This window comes from Gadus morhua, chromosome 10, assembly GCF_902167405.1.
Source record: "Gadus morhua chromosome 10, gadMor3.0, whole genome shotgun sequence".
NCBI lineage: Eukaryota > Metazoa > Chordata > Actinopteri > Gadiformes > Gadidae > Gadus > Gadus morhua.
The window spans coordinates 11,265,735-11,281,670 of NC_044057.1; the positions used below are offsets into that span (position 1 = coordinate 11,265,735).

Below are 15,936 nucleotides of genomic sequence, written 5' to 3' on the forward strand. Positions count from 1 at the left end.
ATTTAAAAGACAGCGTTTACAGGAAGTGCGTCATTATTGCGCATCTAGGACCCCGAGTCGATCTGGCAGCCGAGTCAATCCGACACCCACACCGGACTTGTTCGGAGAAAGACCTTAGTGCCCGAAAATAAAACCAATATATTAATAAAACCATAGAGTAAGTGTCAAAAGTGGCTGTTACTTGTTACCTTTATAAACATAGATCATATTATGATAAAATATTAGTATAATTATTACATGTTTAAAATTCGACTTGTTCGGCCCAGTGGCTTCGACGCCCAGGTGATGATGATGATGATGATGGTGGACAGGAGGAAACTCCAGCCATCCATCAGGACGCACCTGATGTGAAGTGATTTTAAATCTAAAGCTAAAAATTTAAATCTAAGTCCTGGGTAGTGTGGGTTTGGCGCCCCCTCGCTGTCTGGAGAGGAACTGTTGCAGACCAGGAATGGAGCCATCCCAGTAGTGTAGCGTTCAGACAGTTCAGGGTCAGTTGAGAACTCCTGCAGGGACGGGACAGGCTGTAACACGCTGACACATGCTGCTCTGTGAGCTGAGTCTTTCCATTCGACAATAATGAGAGTTAATATAATATATGGCAGGGTAACAGAGCACATAGACATTGTGTAATAATCCACAGTCAACATTATTTTATTTCAGTCTATTTAATTTAATCCCTGAAATAAACTCACAAAATGACCGATCAGTCATTCATTCATTTTTCTTGCTTGCCTCAACTCATCCTTTGCCCCATGCTGCTTGAAAAAATCATCTATCAGGAGTTCACCTATGACGGGGTAAGCTTCAGGCTTTCTGTCAAGACATCCCTGTCTTTGTGTCCATGTATTCAGAGCTTGACTTCAGGTCCATCACCACCCGAGGTATTATATACAGATAGAGCTGCTACAGAAAATTGTATGATCCCCCCCGAGGGCGAAGATCTGGAAGGTTCCTTCACCTGCTAGAGCCAACATGTCAGACTGACTCCACCAGGTATTTGCATACCGGCTCACATGGAATAATGTCATCATTAATTGTATTGCATAACATCAAATCAAAAAGTTGTTTATTTGTTAACACATGTTTTTGTTCAGTCAGACTATCTAGGTTAGATGCTCTCCCACACCCTTACAGATGCGCACCCCTTGCCCCGAGTTATGAAAACGGACTCATAACTCATGACAGACTTGGACTGATGCTGAAACTTGCCTTGAGTAGGCGTGTTCCACGTGCACGCCTCTACATGCACAGCGCCTCCGAAACCGCTGCACCAGCTCAACGCAGCCGTCCTGCACACTGTTGGGCTCCTGCAGAAGACGGAACACCAACCTGACCCCCCTGGAGAGAATGGAGAACACATGCTGCCCTTTGGAAGTTTTGCATCGATTTGGGTTTGCACCCCCCCAGGCAGGCCAAACCCAGCCCTCTGATCTTTGAGGACTCTGATCTCTGAGGACTCTGGTCTCTGAGGACTCTGGTCTCTGAGGACTCTGATCTCTGGTCTCTGAGGACTCTGGTCTCCGAGGACTCTGGTCTCTGAGGACTCTAGTCTCTGAGGACTCTGATCTCTGGTCTCTGAGGACTCTGGTCTCTGAGGACTCTGGTCTCTGAGGACTCTAGTCTCTGGTCTCTGAGGACTCTGGTCTCTGAGGACTCTGGTCTCTGAGGACTCTGGTCTCTGCTCTCTGAGGACTCTGGTCTCTGAGGACTCTGGTCTCTGAGGATTCTGGTCTCTGAGGACTCTGGTCTCTGAGGACTCTGGTCTCTGAGGACTCTGATCTCTGAGGACTCTGGTCTCTGGTCTGTGAGGTCTCTGACCTCTGAGGACTCGGTCGAGACACCAGGTAGACCGGAGCGAGCCAAGGGAGGATGAGGAGGTTTTTCAGAGCGCGAGACGAAGACTCCAGTCAGATCCAGTACCTGACGGCCAAGTGTCACCGGCTGGCTCACGAGAGAGGTGAGCACTTGAGACGAGGACCTCACTCCTCCACTGAACCGCATTTTTTGGGTCCTTGGGGTCATGCGTTGGGTGCATACATTTCATGTTTACCTCCCCCCCTGCATTTACAGAGACGTATCTAGAGAAAATTCCGGGTAACCTTTGCCTTGCAGAGGTTACACTTGTTCATTTTAAATGAGTAACGTGTATTCAGTAACCATTCATTGCGTTAACGAATGAGAGAATGTCAGCTGGTCTCTTTGGCCGCAGCCCATGTGCTTAACAATGTTGCCGGTCCTTCAGCCCAGCTTGAGAGGGACACCTTGGTGACCAGGGAGAGACAGCGGAGGCTACAGAATGATCTGGAAGCGATGGGCGCTCACCTCCAGCAGAAGGAGCAGATGATTGTGGAGCTGAGGAGAAAACAGGACTACCTGGTGGACCACCTCAACCGACAGCAGGTAGCGCGATACAGGGGATTCTTTATCTTAAGGGGGCAATCTCTAATGTTTGCGCGTAAATCAATGTATGTTAAGTCGCCATCTATCGCGTCGTTTACATTGAGGGCATTCAGCAGACGCTTTTATCAATGTCTGTACAGTAAGGATGTTTACAGAATCAAGTGCCAAGCACTAACAATCGCTAGGTTAACTTATTCCCTGTAAACAACAAAGCTTGGATAAGATGATACAGGATGCTGAGTACCTTTTTTAATAAAGGATAATATTATATTACAAATCTAACCTCAAGGATGGCCCCCTCCCAGGTCAGAGGAGCAGTCAGTGTTCAGAGGCCCCTTCAATTCAAGAGCTTCATTGGTGTGCTTTAGTCCCGAACGCTTTGCAAGCATGTCTGAGTATATAATCATCTGTATATAATCATATAATCTGACGCGAACATACACACAAAACATACGTGTACTTAGAGCTAATTATCATTACTTTAAATTATACGGTACATATTCTTTCATTAATGTATTTATTTCAATGTTGTTTCAATGTTTTTTCAAACAACAAGACTCGTAACCATGAAAGCTGTTTCTCGAGTATAATTCATATGATGAACAACTTATGAATTTAAAGTACCAAGTCGGACTAATTTAAGTTGAGTCATCATGCAGTACATTTTCACTCCAAGGGGATTTAATGTCAACTTGGCCCGCGGTTCTTTTCTGCTCTTCAGAACTCTGACTAATTACTCTACCGTCTAATTCGCTTTCTACTGTTCTCTACATATTCTGCTGCCAGGTGGCACTAGAGACTACTCTACTTTACTCTACTTTACTCTACTCCAGTAGGTCTGTTCTCAGGCTTTATCCCTGTCTTGATGTATTCCTGTGTCGTGTGGTGATCAAAGGGTTGCCTAGAAACGTCATCCTACCCTCGACCAACTCCCTTGTGATGTCCTGGAACGTGTTTGGCGTTTAACGTCACCAGAGTTTAACTTCAAACCCTCCTCACCTTCTAAAACCACTACACCGAGCCCCGGTACTGCCAGCTGGCCCAGCTGGCAATAATTACAATAATTACACACCAATTATGTGCCCATGTTGACATCCACACATTTTATTACCATTACATTTGGGATTATGATCTTTCGGTCATATTTAAAAACTTTCGTTCTGAAGACATGTGGCTAAAACATTTTCTTAAATATCCTCCAAGTTTCCCTTTGTTATTCCGAACTTTCCAGCGGGTGTTTTGCTGAGTGAGTAAGGCTTTACTGCCAGCGTTTGGCGCTCCTGGTCGATGGAGCTAGACTCCTTCTCACCTGGGACGGGCCCGGTCCAGCCAGGTGCCCCTTCCGGCCTCCCCAGCAGACAGTGCAGTCAGTGGGGGGTAGGGGCTTACGGAGCCCTGTGATGGTGGAGGACTGGGGAACTGGACCTCTCAGTCCAGTTAATGAACTCACGGCCTGAGAGTGAGCCCCTCTGTCCTATCCCTCCTTGCTGGAGGCCAGTGCCTCTGTCATGCAGGTTTGTAATGGATTACGTATGGATGACGCGCCCGGTACAAATTTGGCAGCCGGTACAAATTTGGCATGACACCTCCTTCAGTGTGATTTTGTGTCTCCTTAATAAATGTGACGACGTGATCCTTCAACCTGCGAAGGCGCTGACAACGTACGGAATACGCCCTTGTAGCAACCCTGGTCCAATTCCCGCCTTTCAAGCGACAGGTGGGACGGGCCATTCCATCTCTTCTTCAGACCCACTGACATGTTTTTCTTCACTCTCCTATCCATAAGGGCTCTGAACCGCAACTACTTATTGCAGAACGTAATGCCATGCAGCGTGGAAGACCCGCTGGGCCTGAGACAAGGAGATGGAGGGAATCTTGGAAGAGCAGCTCAGCTTCCATCTCTGCACCACCCAGCTAGAGAGAGCCAAGCCTGATTCCCTCACTGCTGGGAACCGTCCTAATATCTGTAGCATTCTTCCTAAATATGATCCAAACAAACCGACTGACCCTCGGGTTGAAGTGTGTATTATGAATCAGTTCACTTGCACGGTTAGTCTTCAGTTGCTATGGTAATTCTTTGAGCTACTTAGGTTACTTATTATGGTCTGGCCTCTGTGTTCCTTGCCTCCATAGGGCCTGGTGGAATTCCTTAAGCATCATGCGGGCCTGAGAGCGGAGGTGGGCCCTACGGCGGAGGAGAACTTGAGAGACACCGAGCTGCTGGCTACGGAGCTGGAGCAGCTCCGCTCTGAGCTGCTGGCGCTGCAGAGCTCCGACGGGCAGCTGGTGGGCCTGGTGGAGGAGCTCTACGCTGAGGCCCAGCACAGAGCAGCACTGGTAGACAGCCTCCAGGAGGAGCTGCACAGGTAGGCCCGATGAAGTCAGGGGCAGAGTTAGTAATGGAAGGAGGGCAGTGTGCCTTTTGGTATTTTCCAAAATAAAGGACCACTTTATTTAAAGTAAAAAGTGCAACTAGGACTGTTGGATTGTTTACTGTCTATCTAACCAGACGATGATGACAGCCAACAGTAGCAAAGGCTACAGCTGTTGGTGTGTGTCTGTTTATGTGTGTGTGTGTGTGTGTGTGTACTCTCCTGTCACCCCATACTGTTGTCTTAAAACGTATTAAATCAGCCGCGGTTCGATTTAAACATTTCTGTTCTTATAGTCCCCTCAGCATGCCAGAGCAAACAAAAAATGTAAAATACATTTAGTTTTCTTCGGGATTTTCAGATAAGGACACGCGATACTATGCAGACAAACATAAAAACAAACGAAGCGCTGTCACAGTTTGATTAACATCTCAACATCACTGCCGCCGCCAGCTTATCGACACACGACCGATCCCCGCCTCGCACGTCACATAAAGACCGAAGGAAAACAACTCGGGTCGAAGTTATACCACGAGTCAGCACAAAATACCCTCCCCCCGACCCCTTATTTCAGAGTATCCCCCTCTTCTTTGAAGCCTAACATAACACACGACTTAAAGGGGTACGCCGGGGTATCTGTAAATTCTGGCCTAAATCTGAACTCCGCGCTGTGAAGTGGGCGTGGCTGGTGTGACGTAATGGCTCCGCACTCCTCACCTGTCTAAAGGTGCTGCCATCTGTGGCTGGAGTAGTTATTGCAGCTTATGTGTTCGATCCTGCTTCCTAGTGGCTATGTGAGGGTAATACAGCTTGTGTGTTTGATCCTGCTTCCTAGTGGCTATGTGGGGGCAGCTTATGTGTTCGATCCTGTTTCCTAGTGGCTATGTGGGGGCAGCTTATGTGCTTAAAATACGTAACAATCTTGATTGTTTGTGGCTGAGTCTATCTGGATCAACGTGTGCCCCACAGTAAATCAACGGAGGTCGAGGACCTGCGGAGACACCGGCAGAAACAGAGAGAGGAGCTGGAGCAGCTCCAGAGCGCCCACCAGAGGAAGGTGAGGGAACTGCAACTCACTGAAATGACACCTAGCCAGCCAGTTTGGGAAATTGATGCTCAGATTAAACTACAGTAGTCAAATTAGTAGTTATATTTTCTTTATCTTTTTTTATTTGAGGGGGGAATTTATTTGAGGGGGGGGCTGAACATTTGCATTCCAAGCTCCTGTAGGGGGGTCTGGGGGCATCCTCCCCCAGAAAATGTTTTTGTGATTTTCACAAACAAACAAAGCATTCTGGTGCATTCTGACAAAATAATAAAGGCAAAGTGAGTGAGTGAGTGAGTGAGTGAGTGAGTGAGTGAGTGAGTTAGAGAGAGAGTGAGTGAGAGAGAGAGTGATAGAGATAATGGGTGAGTGTGTTACGCCCAAGCCATTGTGTTGGTAAACTTCACTCATAAATATATCTACAGTCTGCATTTAGACAAATACAATGAAATAGGAATTCCACACAATTCATGTAAATGTGCAAACTTTTGTGTGTGGTTGTTCAAGACACACTTAAGGCATGATACCAACATAGGTTTGCAGAGGACTACATACAGTACAATATGCACACTGAAGGCCTGATGCCACCATAGGTTTGCAGAGGACTATATACAGTATGTACACTGAATAGGTTTGCAAAGGACTATATATGCACACTGAAGGCCTGATCCCACCATAGGTTTGCAGAGGACTATAGTATGTATGTACACGGAATAGGTTTGCAGAGGACTATATACAATATGCACACTGAAGGCCTGATCCCACCATAGGTTTGCAGAGAACTATATACAGTACACTTGAAAGGGGTGGGGGGAGGTTGTGAGGGTTTGCAACCAGTGTCCACCTCACAGGAAGGGGGAGGGGGGGGGGGGGGGAACAAGTCACCTTGCAACAGAGTAGCACTGATGAGATGCTTTGTGAAAGAAAACCTCTCCTTGGGATGGCTCATAATGGTGTCACAGACCTATGAAATAATAACCACAGAAAACATGTTCCAGTTCAACGATACAATGAAGTCATACTCCTACCAGTTAATTTTTTAATAAAGCTTAAAGTAATAATTAAAAAGCATAAACGTGGGAAAAAAAGACATGTCTGCATTCTCCAGTATATATACAGTATGCATACTAGTATGTCTAATAATGACAACTCTGAATAGAAAAATGTGCAAACAAACACAAATACATACATAGGCTAGTGGAATAAATATAAGTTGCTTACCTCTAGCATGGCTAGCTTCACAGTTGTTCATATGCACTCTTGCTCGCTCGTGTTTTTTTTATCCGTTCTGACAGATGTTTCAGGTCAACCCTGTCTGTGTCCACGAACTATCACACGCACTTGTTTTAATAAGTATACAAGGAAAGCAAAAAATTGCATTGGCATACCCACAGCTAGTTAGCCAAACCTGAAACAAACTCTGGAAAAACTTCTCTTGTAGGCTCTATCCTTTTCTCTTGCTTGTTGGGTTATGTTCACTTCTGGCTTTTCTGGTCCGAGTTCTTTTACTTGCAATTTTTCTGCAAATGTTATTCTTTCGAATGGATTCATAAGCAAAGACTTAACTGAATTTGGGGCTTGCTGAACTCAAAGGGAAACAGTAGTAGCAGTACTCAAAGTCGCCATGTTGCTGATCTCTGAGGTAATGGCAAATGCGCGGTTACGTGCAGTGGACGGTGCACTGTGTTGGGGGCGATATTTTGAGCACCCACAAGCCATACAATTCGACGACGCTGATTGGCGAAATTATGTACTTTTCTGCCTAACAACCGGAAAACTATTGGGTAAAAATTCAGGCTTGTTGGGCTGAGCGAACTGGCGCCCCAGTATGGAAGCATATATGTAGCAAAATTCAAATGGCAATGCAATTTGCAATTAAATAAGTAATTACGTTATGCAATCGACAATGCATTATGCAATTTCATAATGTAATTTGTAAATACGTTATTCAAAGTGTATTTTAATATGCAAAGTGACAATGCAATCCTCAATTAAATTTGCAAAAGTTATAACAAAAAAATAGAACAACATTTTGTCAAATTCTTTGAGTTCCTTTATTCAAATTGAAAAGCTATAGCGTCCCCGTGTAGGCTAGTGACAAACAGTCAGAAAGGGCTTTAATTTTTGAGATACCCCTACTGGAGGTAGAACTAAACCCAACAATGTTTTTCCTCATCTCTAAGGTCTCCCATACATGAAAGTGATTCTTGGCTAAAATATTTTTACTGCTAAGATTGTGAAATTGACAGATATTGTTATATACCTCCAAACAAAAAAAGGCCTAAAATATAGCCTGTCCGTATGGGAGTTAAGACAGATAAACTAATGCAGAATGATAACACAAGCTCTGAGAGCTTTGAGACTTGGCAAGTTTGTAGCCAGGGAGTCACTTCACCTACTGGAAAAACCTGGATGTGAATATCTTGATGCATGAAGTAGATGGAGACCTATAAACACATACCTAAAATAAGCGGACAGTGAAAAAAATGATTTCTATGCAGAATGTTATCATTTACTTTGTAGTTGCTTTGCCAGAAAGTGATTGCAATCCACTTTGCCACGCTCCGTGTGTTGCGATATTCAAATTACATTTCAATCCGCAAAACGAAACGTTTTCCAAAACGTAATCCAAAACGTTTTCCAAAAAGTCAATATGCAAAGTGCCAAACGTATCAGCCAATCAGCGTCTGGGCGGGAACTACGTCACTTTCTATTGCCTCCAAGGGTATCTCCACGGTGGGTCTCCCGCAGGCCCGCCGCTCCCTATACGCAGAGTACGCAGAGTGCGTAGGGCACCAAGTACCTGAGGGGGCACTAAAATTTAAGGTTTGTAAAAAAGAAAAAGAATATATACATTATTCAATTAAAAACATATGTAAAATAATTATGAAGAGGCCCACGGTTGTTTGTTCTTAATTGTATAACCTATCACTAAATTTCGGCAAATTAGATGTTTTTACCTAATATATAAAAAGGGGCCCCTTTTTATATATTAGGTATGCTAATATATAAAATGCTCGCGTAGGGCACCGAAACGGCCAGCAGCGGCCCTGGTCTCCCGACCCTATGTTTCGCAGTGCCTGTAGCACTTGGGAAATCTTTATGTTTACCACACTGGCGTCAAAACGTACCAGTGAGGATAAGTCGTCTATCCTATCTCCCAAAACACGCACTCTATCTACTGCATCTGTGTCTTCCACACGATTGTTCTCCACATCATCGGCTAAACTTCGGAGCGTATCAATATCCATTGGTGACCATGGACCTGACACATACGAACTAGAAGTGAACGTGAACAAGAAAATTACGAGCAAGTGACGTAGTTCCCGCCCAGACACTGATTGGCTGATACGTTTGACACTTTGCATATTGACTTTTTGGATAACATTTTGGATTACGTTTTGGAAAACGTTTTGCCAAATCTTTTGCAAAGCGTTCGTTTTGCGGATTGAAATGTCATTTGAATATCGCAACACACGGAGCGTGGCGAAGTGGATTTGCAATCACGGGGACGCTATAGCTTTTCAATTTGAATAAAGGAACTCAAAGAATTTGACAAAATGTTTTTCTATTTTTATTGTTATAACTTTTGCAAATTTAATTGAGGATTGCATTGTCACTTTGCATATTAAAATACACTTTGAATAACGTATTTACAAATGACATTATAAAATTGCATAATGAATTGTAAATTGCATAATGTAATTGCAAATTGCATTGCCATTTGAATTTTGCTACATATATGCTTCCATACCCCAGGGAAGACACCTACTTCACTAAAATGAACATGAAAGTGAATGATGATATAATTATGGAGGATTCTAAAGATATTCTAACGTAAATGCATTATTCGAGCGAATCAACATAGATTATATCTCAAAATGAGAAAGATTATCCAAAAAAAACACGAAAAAAACAACAACAAAAAAAAAAAAACAGGGAGGCAGGTCGGTGGGAGGGCGGCGCCCCAGCGCCCTCTATAGGCGAGTCGCCACTGATAGAAGTTCAATTTTTAAATACTTTCAATCCCCATTTCCAAACACACTCCATTTCCAGAATGTTTTCAAATGGCTCAAACTTCTCTCTAATACTTTGAGTGTCAGTTGGCCATGTTGGACGACATAAATTAAAGTTGGCGGATCCAAAATGGCTTCCTGCCGGCGGAGAGCAATGCATTGTGGTCCACTGTTTCGCTTGAGGTAGCTCAAATTACTTGATTATTCAACGAAACATTAAATCCCCGGCAAAACAAAAGCTCTGTATGCGATCAACCCGCCGTGGCCAACAACAGAGGCCTAACGTGCCAAGCTGTAGTTTGGTAGAACTAGATTATTCTGAGCCGAGGTCTGGAAAGAAACAACAACCAATTCCCCTGCTCCGGGACATACACGGCCTCTTGGAATCTCTTCCCAAGACTCTCTTCCCAGCCTATCACAGAAGCACCTGGCCATGTCGACAGTAATCTTTCTCACAAGACGTCTCCATTAGAGCAGCGAAACAAATGAGGGGGAGCTGGAAGTCTCTGCTTCCACAATCTTTATTGTAAGATTTTGAAGGAACACATGCATACAGTTACAGTTGGAAACATGCATACAAATGTACCCATAATGGTGTGTGTGTGTGTGCGGCTGTCTGTCTGTCTCTCTGTCTGTCTGTGTATGTGTGTGTGTGTGCTTGTGCGTCTGTCTGTCTGTCTGTCTGTCTGTCTGTCTGTCTGTCTGTCTGTCTGTCTGTCTGTCTATGTGTCTGTCTGTCTGTCTATGTGCCTGTCTGTCTGTCTGTCTGTCTGTCTGTCTGTCTGTCTGTCTGTCTGTCTGTCTGTGTGTGTGTGTGTGTGTGTGTGCGTGCCTGTCTGTCTGTCTGTCTGTCTGTCTGTCTGTCTATGTCTTTCTGTCTGTCTGTGTGTGTGTGTGTGTGTGTGTGCGTGGGTGCTTGTGCAATAGGTGTGTGTGCTGCAGCAGGAGAACAGCAGCAGTGTTCAGAAGCTGCAGCAGACAGCCGTTCAGTTCGAGCGGCTCTGCAAACAGCAGCGCTACTGGATGCTCTGTGTCAAAAGGTGAGCTAGCAGCTAGCTCATCCTGTACCAAACCTAACCCTAACCTGATTCAGTTAGCCGCGCTAGTGGATGATCTGTGTCAAAAGGTGAGCTAGCAGCTAGCTCATCCTGTACCAACCCTAACCCTAACCTGATTCAGTTATCCACGCTACTGGATGCTGTGTGTCAAAAGGTGACCTACAGTAGCAGCTAGCTAATCCTGTACCAACCCTAACCCTAACCTAATTCAGTTAGCCGCGCTACTGGATGCTCTTTGCAAGAGGTTAGCTAGCAGCTAGCTCATCCTGCACCAACCATAACCCTAGCCCCAGGGCCGCTGCTGGCCGTTTCGGTGCCCTACGCCAGCGGGGGGGGGGGGGGGGGGAGCCCCTTAATATATATCAGGTAAAAACATCTAATTTGCCGAAATTGAGTGATAGGTTATGCAATTAAGAACAAACACGGTGGGCCTCTTCATAACTAATTTACATATTTTTTTAATTCAATAATGTATTTTATTTTTTATTTTTTACAAACCTTAATTTTTGGTGCCCCCTCAGGTACTTGGTGCCCTGCGTACTCTGCGTATAGGGAGCGGCGGGCCTGCATAGCCCTAACCTGATTCAGTTAGCCGCGCTACTGGATGCTCTGCGTCAAGAGGTTAGCTAGAAGCTAGCTCATCTTGTACCAACTTTACTTGATTCAGTTAGACGCGCTACTGGATGCTCTGCGTCAAGAGTTCAGCTAGCAGCTAGCTCAGTTAGCCCACGAGCCTTAACTTAGCCTTGTTAAGCTAGCACAACAAGCCTTTTATATTAACCGTGTTCAGCTAGCATTCCTAGCCTTGACTTTTTTCTATTTTTGCGCTCCTAACAAATAAGATAAGGTAAGCCTATGTTGCAAACAGATCACTGGGTACCCATGCCTAACCTAGTCGTGGTTTCAAGTATTTAGCTGACGTGGTTTCAAGTATTAAGTATAATGACGTAACACCTCAAAAGAACGCTTAACGGTAAATCAATTCCTAATTACTTTTTTATTAATGATTTAGAGGTGAACACTAATATTGCCATACTGCTACCAGCCACACATCATTCACGTTACGCCAGCTTCCTTAAGACACCTGGAATGAAAGCCAATGTTGTGACATCACAAGAGTGGGCGTGGCCACGTCTCTCGCTTGGTCTCTCCTGATTGGTTGGCCTGTGGCTGCAGGTACAAAGACTGTCTGACGGAGGAGAGGGAGGCGGTGGTTCAGCAGGTCAGTGACCTGGAGCAGACCGTCCTGAAGCCCAGGGGATGTTCCCACTGCAGCAGACAGTACCACTGCCCCCTGCAGGACAGGGGCAGCAACTCCAGGCATCGGTAAATCAATCAATCACCTTTAAGTGGTTTTGCACCAAATCTGCTTTATGAATAAAGTTTGAATCACCTATTTAATACATATGCACACTATACTTTCGTATAGTATGTGTGTGTAGCCTTAACATTGTGTGTGTGTGTGTGTGTGTGTGTGTGTGTGTGTGCAGGCACCAGTCTATGTGTGGTGCAGAGTTCCGGGCTGACCAGCAGGGGGAGCCGTGGTCAGCCCTGTGTGAGGACAAAGTCATCACTCAGGTAGGAAGAGCTTTCATACCATACTGGTGGTCTACAAAACCAGCTGTGTCTCCATGCAAAGTCCTGTATGTCTGACCATGGAGCAGTCTGTCTGTCTGCATGTCTATCCGTGCTGCAGTCTGTCATTAGCTTTACATTTGGGGGCATTTAGCAGACACTTTTATCCAAGTACAATTGTCAAAAGAAAGCGAAACAATATATATCACTGTCGGTACAGTAAGCCAAGCACTAACAATCTCTAGTTTAACCCATTACCCGTATGCAACAAAGATAGCTAGGATAAGACACTACAGGATGCTAAGTACTATTTTTAAGTGCAAGGACCTACAACATATAATAAGTGCTTATATTAAGTGCCAGAACATGCAACATACAATAAGTGTGTACACTAAGTGCCAGGATTACTGCAGCTGTCTGCCTGTCTGACCATGCAGCAAGACGTCTCTGTTATTCTGGGCCGCCTTTATTTCTGTCCGTGCAGCAATTTGTCTGTCTGTAGAAATCAAATACAAAACCAACATGCCGACCTGTCAGCGTGCGACTCGATCCACGCATTGTTTCTAGCAACATAATGCATGTAATCTTCACGAGAATGCTCTGTAAACCTCCTTAAAAAACGCTTGTTTCTGAACAGTTTTCGCCACTGAGCCCGAGGATCCGATACCGCTGGACTGCAGACGAGTGCAACAGGCGTGACATGGGAGAGATTAATTTGCATGGATAATATTTATTCGAGGACAGCTGCAGTAAACCAAACAGCCTGCCTCCAGATTTCAGAGCCCTGATACATCTTGGGTACTGGCATGGCCTCAAAGCAATGCAAGGGTCTCAGACTGGAGGAGATGTTTAGGACGGGCGGGAGGAAACCACACAGTATCTCTGCGGGGTTACCCTCCCCCCTCTCCAGGGGTCCTGCGGCTGCTACTGCAGTCTCTTAAGGAAAAGTCCACGTTTGGTCGATGCACTTTTTGTTTGTGGAGCAACGAACCCTGATACGTTCTGGATGAATGGGATCGTTTTTTTGGGGAGATGTCCGCAACGAATCTGAGTGTTGCGATCTGCCAGGCCCATTGCAGTGCTTTAAGATTCAGAATACAAATTAGAATACAAAAACAAGGGCCAGAGGGGTGTAAGGGGAGACATTCATAACACAAGGCTCCCCGCCAGATGAGCCCCGCTGCTAGGGCCCAGTGAAGCTGTCCCACTTCCAGAAAGTTCTGAGAAAGCAGAATGGATGCAGCCCCTTCACCATTCTGTGTTCCTGTCGTTCATACTCCATAAACACGGCATTATAAACTTAGCGAGAGTTACCCAGAGCTCTTCAGAAATGTGAAGGCATGTGCCGGGGTCGAGTGCATGAACGATTTAAACAAATATCTTCAAACCGGGAGTCCTCTAAGCGATGATGTGCGTGTGCATATAAACATCCCATAATTTAACCCTCCGGAGGATTGGAAGTCTCCCGGTTTCCATGAGAGGGGGAATGCATTATCTGGGCTATGTTGATTACACGAGTGGCCTGATTCCCATGCAGAGGCCTGATGTGGTGCAGACAGCAGCTGCCTGTGTGTAGATTAATACCGAGGTGCTGAGCACCGTGTTCTCACTGTGAACAAACTCCTCACCCCCTGTGGTGCCACTTTAGTTTTCGGTTCAGGGGTAGGATTGTTGGCCATTTGGGATTCATTACAAAAAAAAGGCAAGTGATTTAACCCTTGAAGAATGTTTACACATCTTTGAGGTTCATTGCGCTCTCATCGTGAACGACCTCATGTTTTTATTTGTTTTTTTCGCTTTTGGCTAGCTATGCACCTATCGACCCCCCCCCCCCCCCCCCCCCCCACACACACACACACTTTGGTAAGTTCTGGTGTTCTTCTAGAACCTGAGGATGTTTTTCCTAAAGCCTTGGGATGTTCATGTGAGGTTGAGAACTGGAACCTCTATATATCATTGGAACATTTACAGTACAGTCGCATCAGGCTCTTCTCTGTGTCTCTGTCTGTCTCCCTCCCTCCCCCCCACCCCCACTCTCTGTATGTCTGCGTATGGCGCCCCACCAACAGCCCCACTCTGCTTCCAAGCGCAGCCCAGAGATGACTAATAATGTCTGGATGCAGGCGGCTGCCAGGGGCCCGGTGCTACGGCCCTCCACCTCTCCGGCTCCGCAGCGCATTTCTTCACATAATTATTCTGATTGAGTACAGATGATGCAGCCTTTCCCCCACCACTCTGAGGGGGAGTAGAGCAGGAGGAGGAGGAGGAGCAGGGGGGAGGAGGAGGAGCAGGGGGGAGGAAGAGGAGCAGGGGGGAAGGAGGAGGAGCCGGGGGGGAAGGAGGAGGAGCAGGGGGGAGTGGGGGGAGGAGGAGGAGCAGGGGGGGAAGGAGGAGGAGCAGGGGGGAAGGAGGAGGAGCAGCGGGGAGTGGGGGGAAGGAGGAGGAGCAGGCGGGGAAGGAGGCGCTGGAGGGGATAGAGGTGCAGAGGGGGTTGAGGAGGAGAAGGGGGGAAATGAGGGGAGGAGGTACAGGAGTGGAAGGAGGGGGAGCAGGGGGGGAAGGAGGTGCAGGGGGGGTGCAGGGGGGAGAAGCGGAGAGAGGGGGGGAGGAGGGAGGAGAAGGGGGGAAGAAGGGAAGAGAAGGGGGAGCAATGGGAGAATGAGGGATAGGAGGAGCAGGAGGGGGAGGAGGAAGAGCAGGGGGGAGGGAGGGGAAGGAGGAGCAGGGACTGCCGGAGAGGAGGCCGGAGTGATGGTTTCCGTGTGATTTATCAGAACGCCGTGCTCACAGGCTGTGATTTGAAACGGAAAAAGCTTGTTACAGCCGTCCGTCTTCTGCACCACAAATCAGCAGCGAAACAAGGCCGTCCTGATTCAAGTGTTCCTGCGTGTCTGGCCAGGCACAGACGCTGGCGGGAGCTCTGGTGGCTCTAGGAGACGTGTCGGTGTTGTTAGTTATACCCGGGGTTGAGGGGCTTGGGATCTTTTAAAACGTTGCCGTTTGTGTCCTCAGGTGGGAGGCGTGGTCGACACGGAGCAGAAACCTCCTTGAGGTTCTCCCTCCGACCAGACGAGTGTGGCTCTCCTCCCAGCCCTCTTTAGAAGATCGAAGAACACCAGAGAGACTGTACGTCGGAACTCCGTCCGCACTCTGGTTTCACTGTTGTTATTGTGGAGTGAACAGTGAAATAATAAAGAGACAATGAAGACATGCTGTGTTGAGGTTCCTTCTCGTCTACACATGCACCAAACATGCACGTCTGGTTCCGTTTAGCGGTAATAGCACGGTAATCACCACCTGCAGACCAGCGAATGCACCTGAGAGTTTGGGTTTGGTGTGTTCTCCTGCCAGACACTGGGGGGAACAAAACAGCTGGTGTCAACAGGAAACGAGGCTAGGATGAAGCACGGCCAAGTCGAGTCTTCTCATCTTCTCCCTCGTTTCAGAATGCTCCCACTAATGACTTG

At 46.5% G+C, this 15,936-nt stretch overlaps 1 protein-coding gene across 1 annotated transcript; it reads left to right on the forward strand.

The window, feature by feature from the left end:
* Positions 1-1,705: 1,705 nt before the first annotated feature.
* On the forward strand, positions 1,706-15,680 carry LOC115552866 (hyaluronan-mediated motility receptor). The gene is made up of 8 exons (XM_030369231.1): positions 1,706-1,960; positions 2,246-2,403; positions 4,537-4,769; positions 5,745-5,832; positions 10,764-10,876; positions 12,071-12,220; positions 12,385-12,472; positions 15,482-15,680. The coding sequence occupies exons 1-8, from the start codon at positions 1,873-1,875 to the stop codon at positions 15,518-15,520; spliced, it is 957 nt and encodes a 318-aa protein (XP_030225091.1). The 5' UTR covers positions 1,706-1,872; the 3' UTR covers positions 15,521-15,680.
* The last annotated feature ends 256 nt before the right edge of the window (positions 15,681-15,936 follow it).

What these genes read in the sequence shown, in the direction of transcription:
- LOC115552866 (XM_030369231.1), top strand. Translation starts at nt 1,873, where the DNA reads ATGAGGAGGTTTTTCAGAGCGCGAGACGAAGACTCCAGTCAGATCCAG. An exon ending in CCGGCTGGCTCACGAGAGAG is followed by an intron (nt 1,961 to 2,245) that starts GTGAGCACTTGA and finishes CCGGTCCTTCAG; the next exon opens with CCCAGCTTGAGAGGGACACC. An exon ending in ACCACCTCAACCGACAGCAG is followed by an intron (nt 2,404 to 4,536) that starts GTAGCGCGATAC and finishes TTGCCTCCATAG; the next exon opens with GGCCTGGTGGAATTCCTTAA.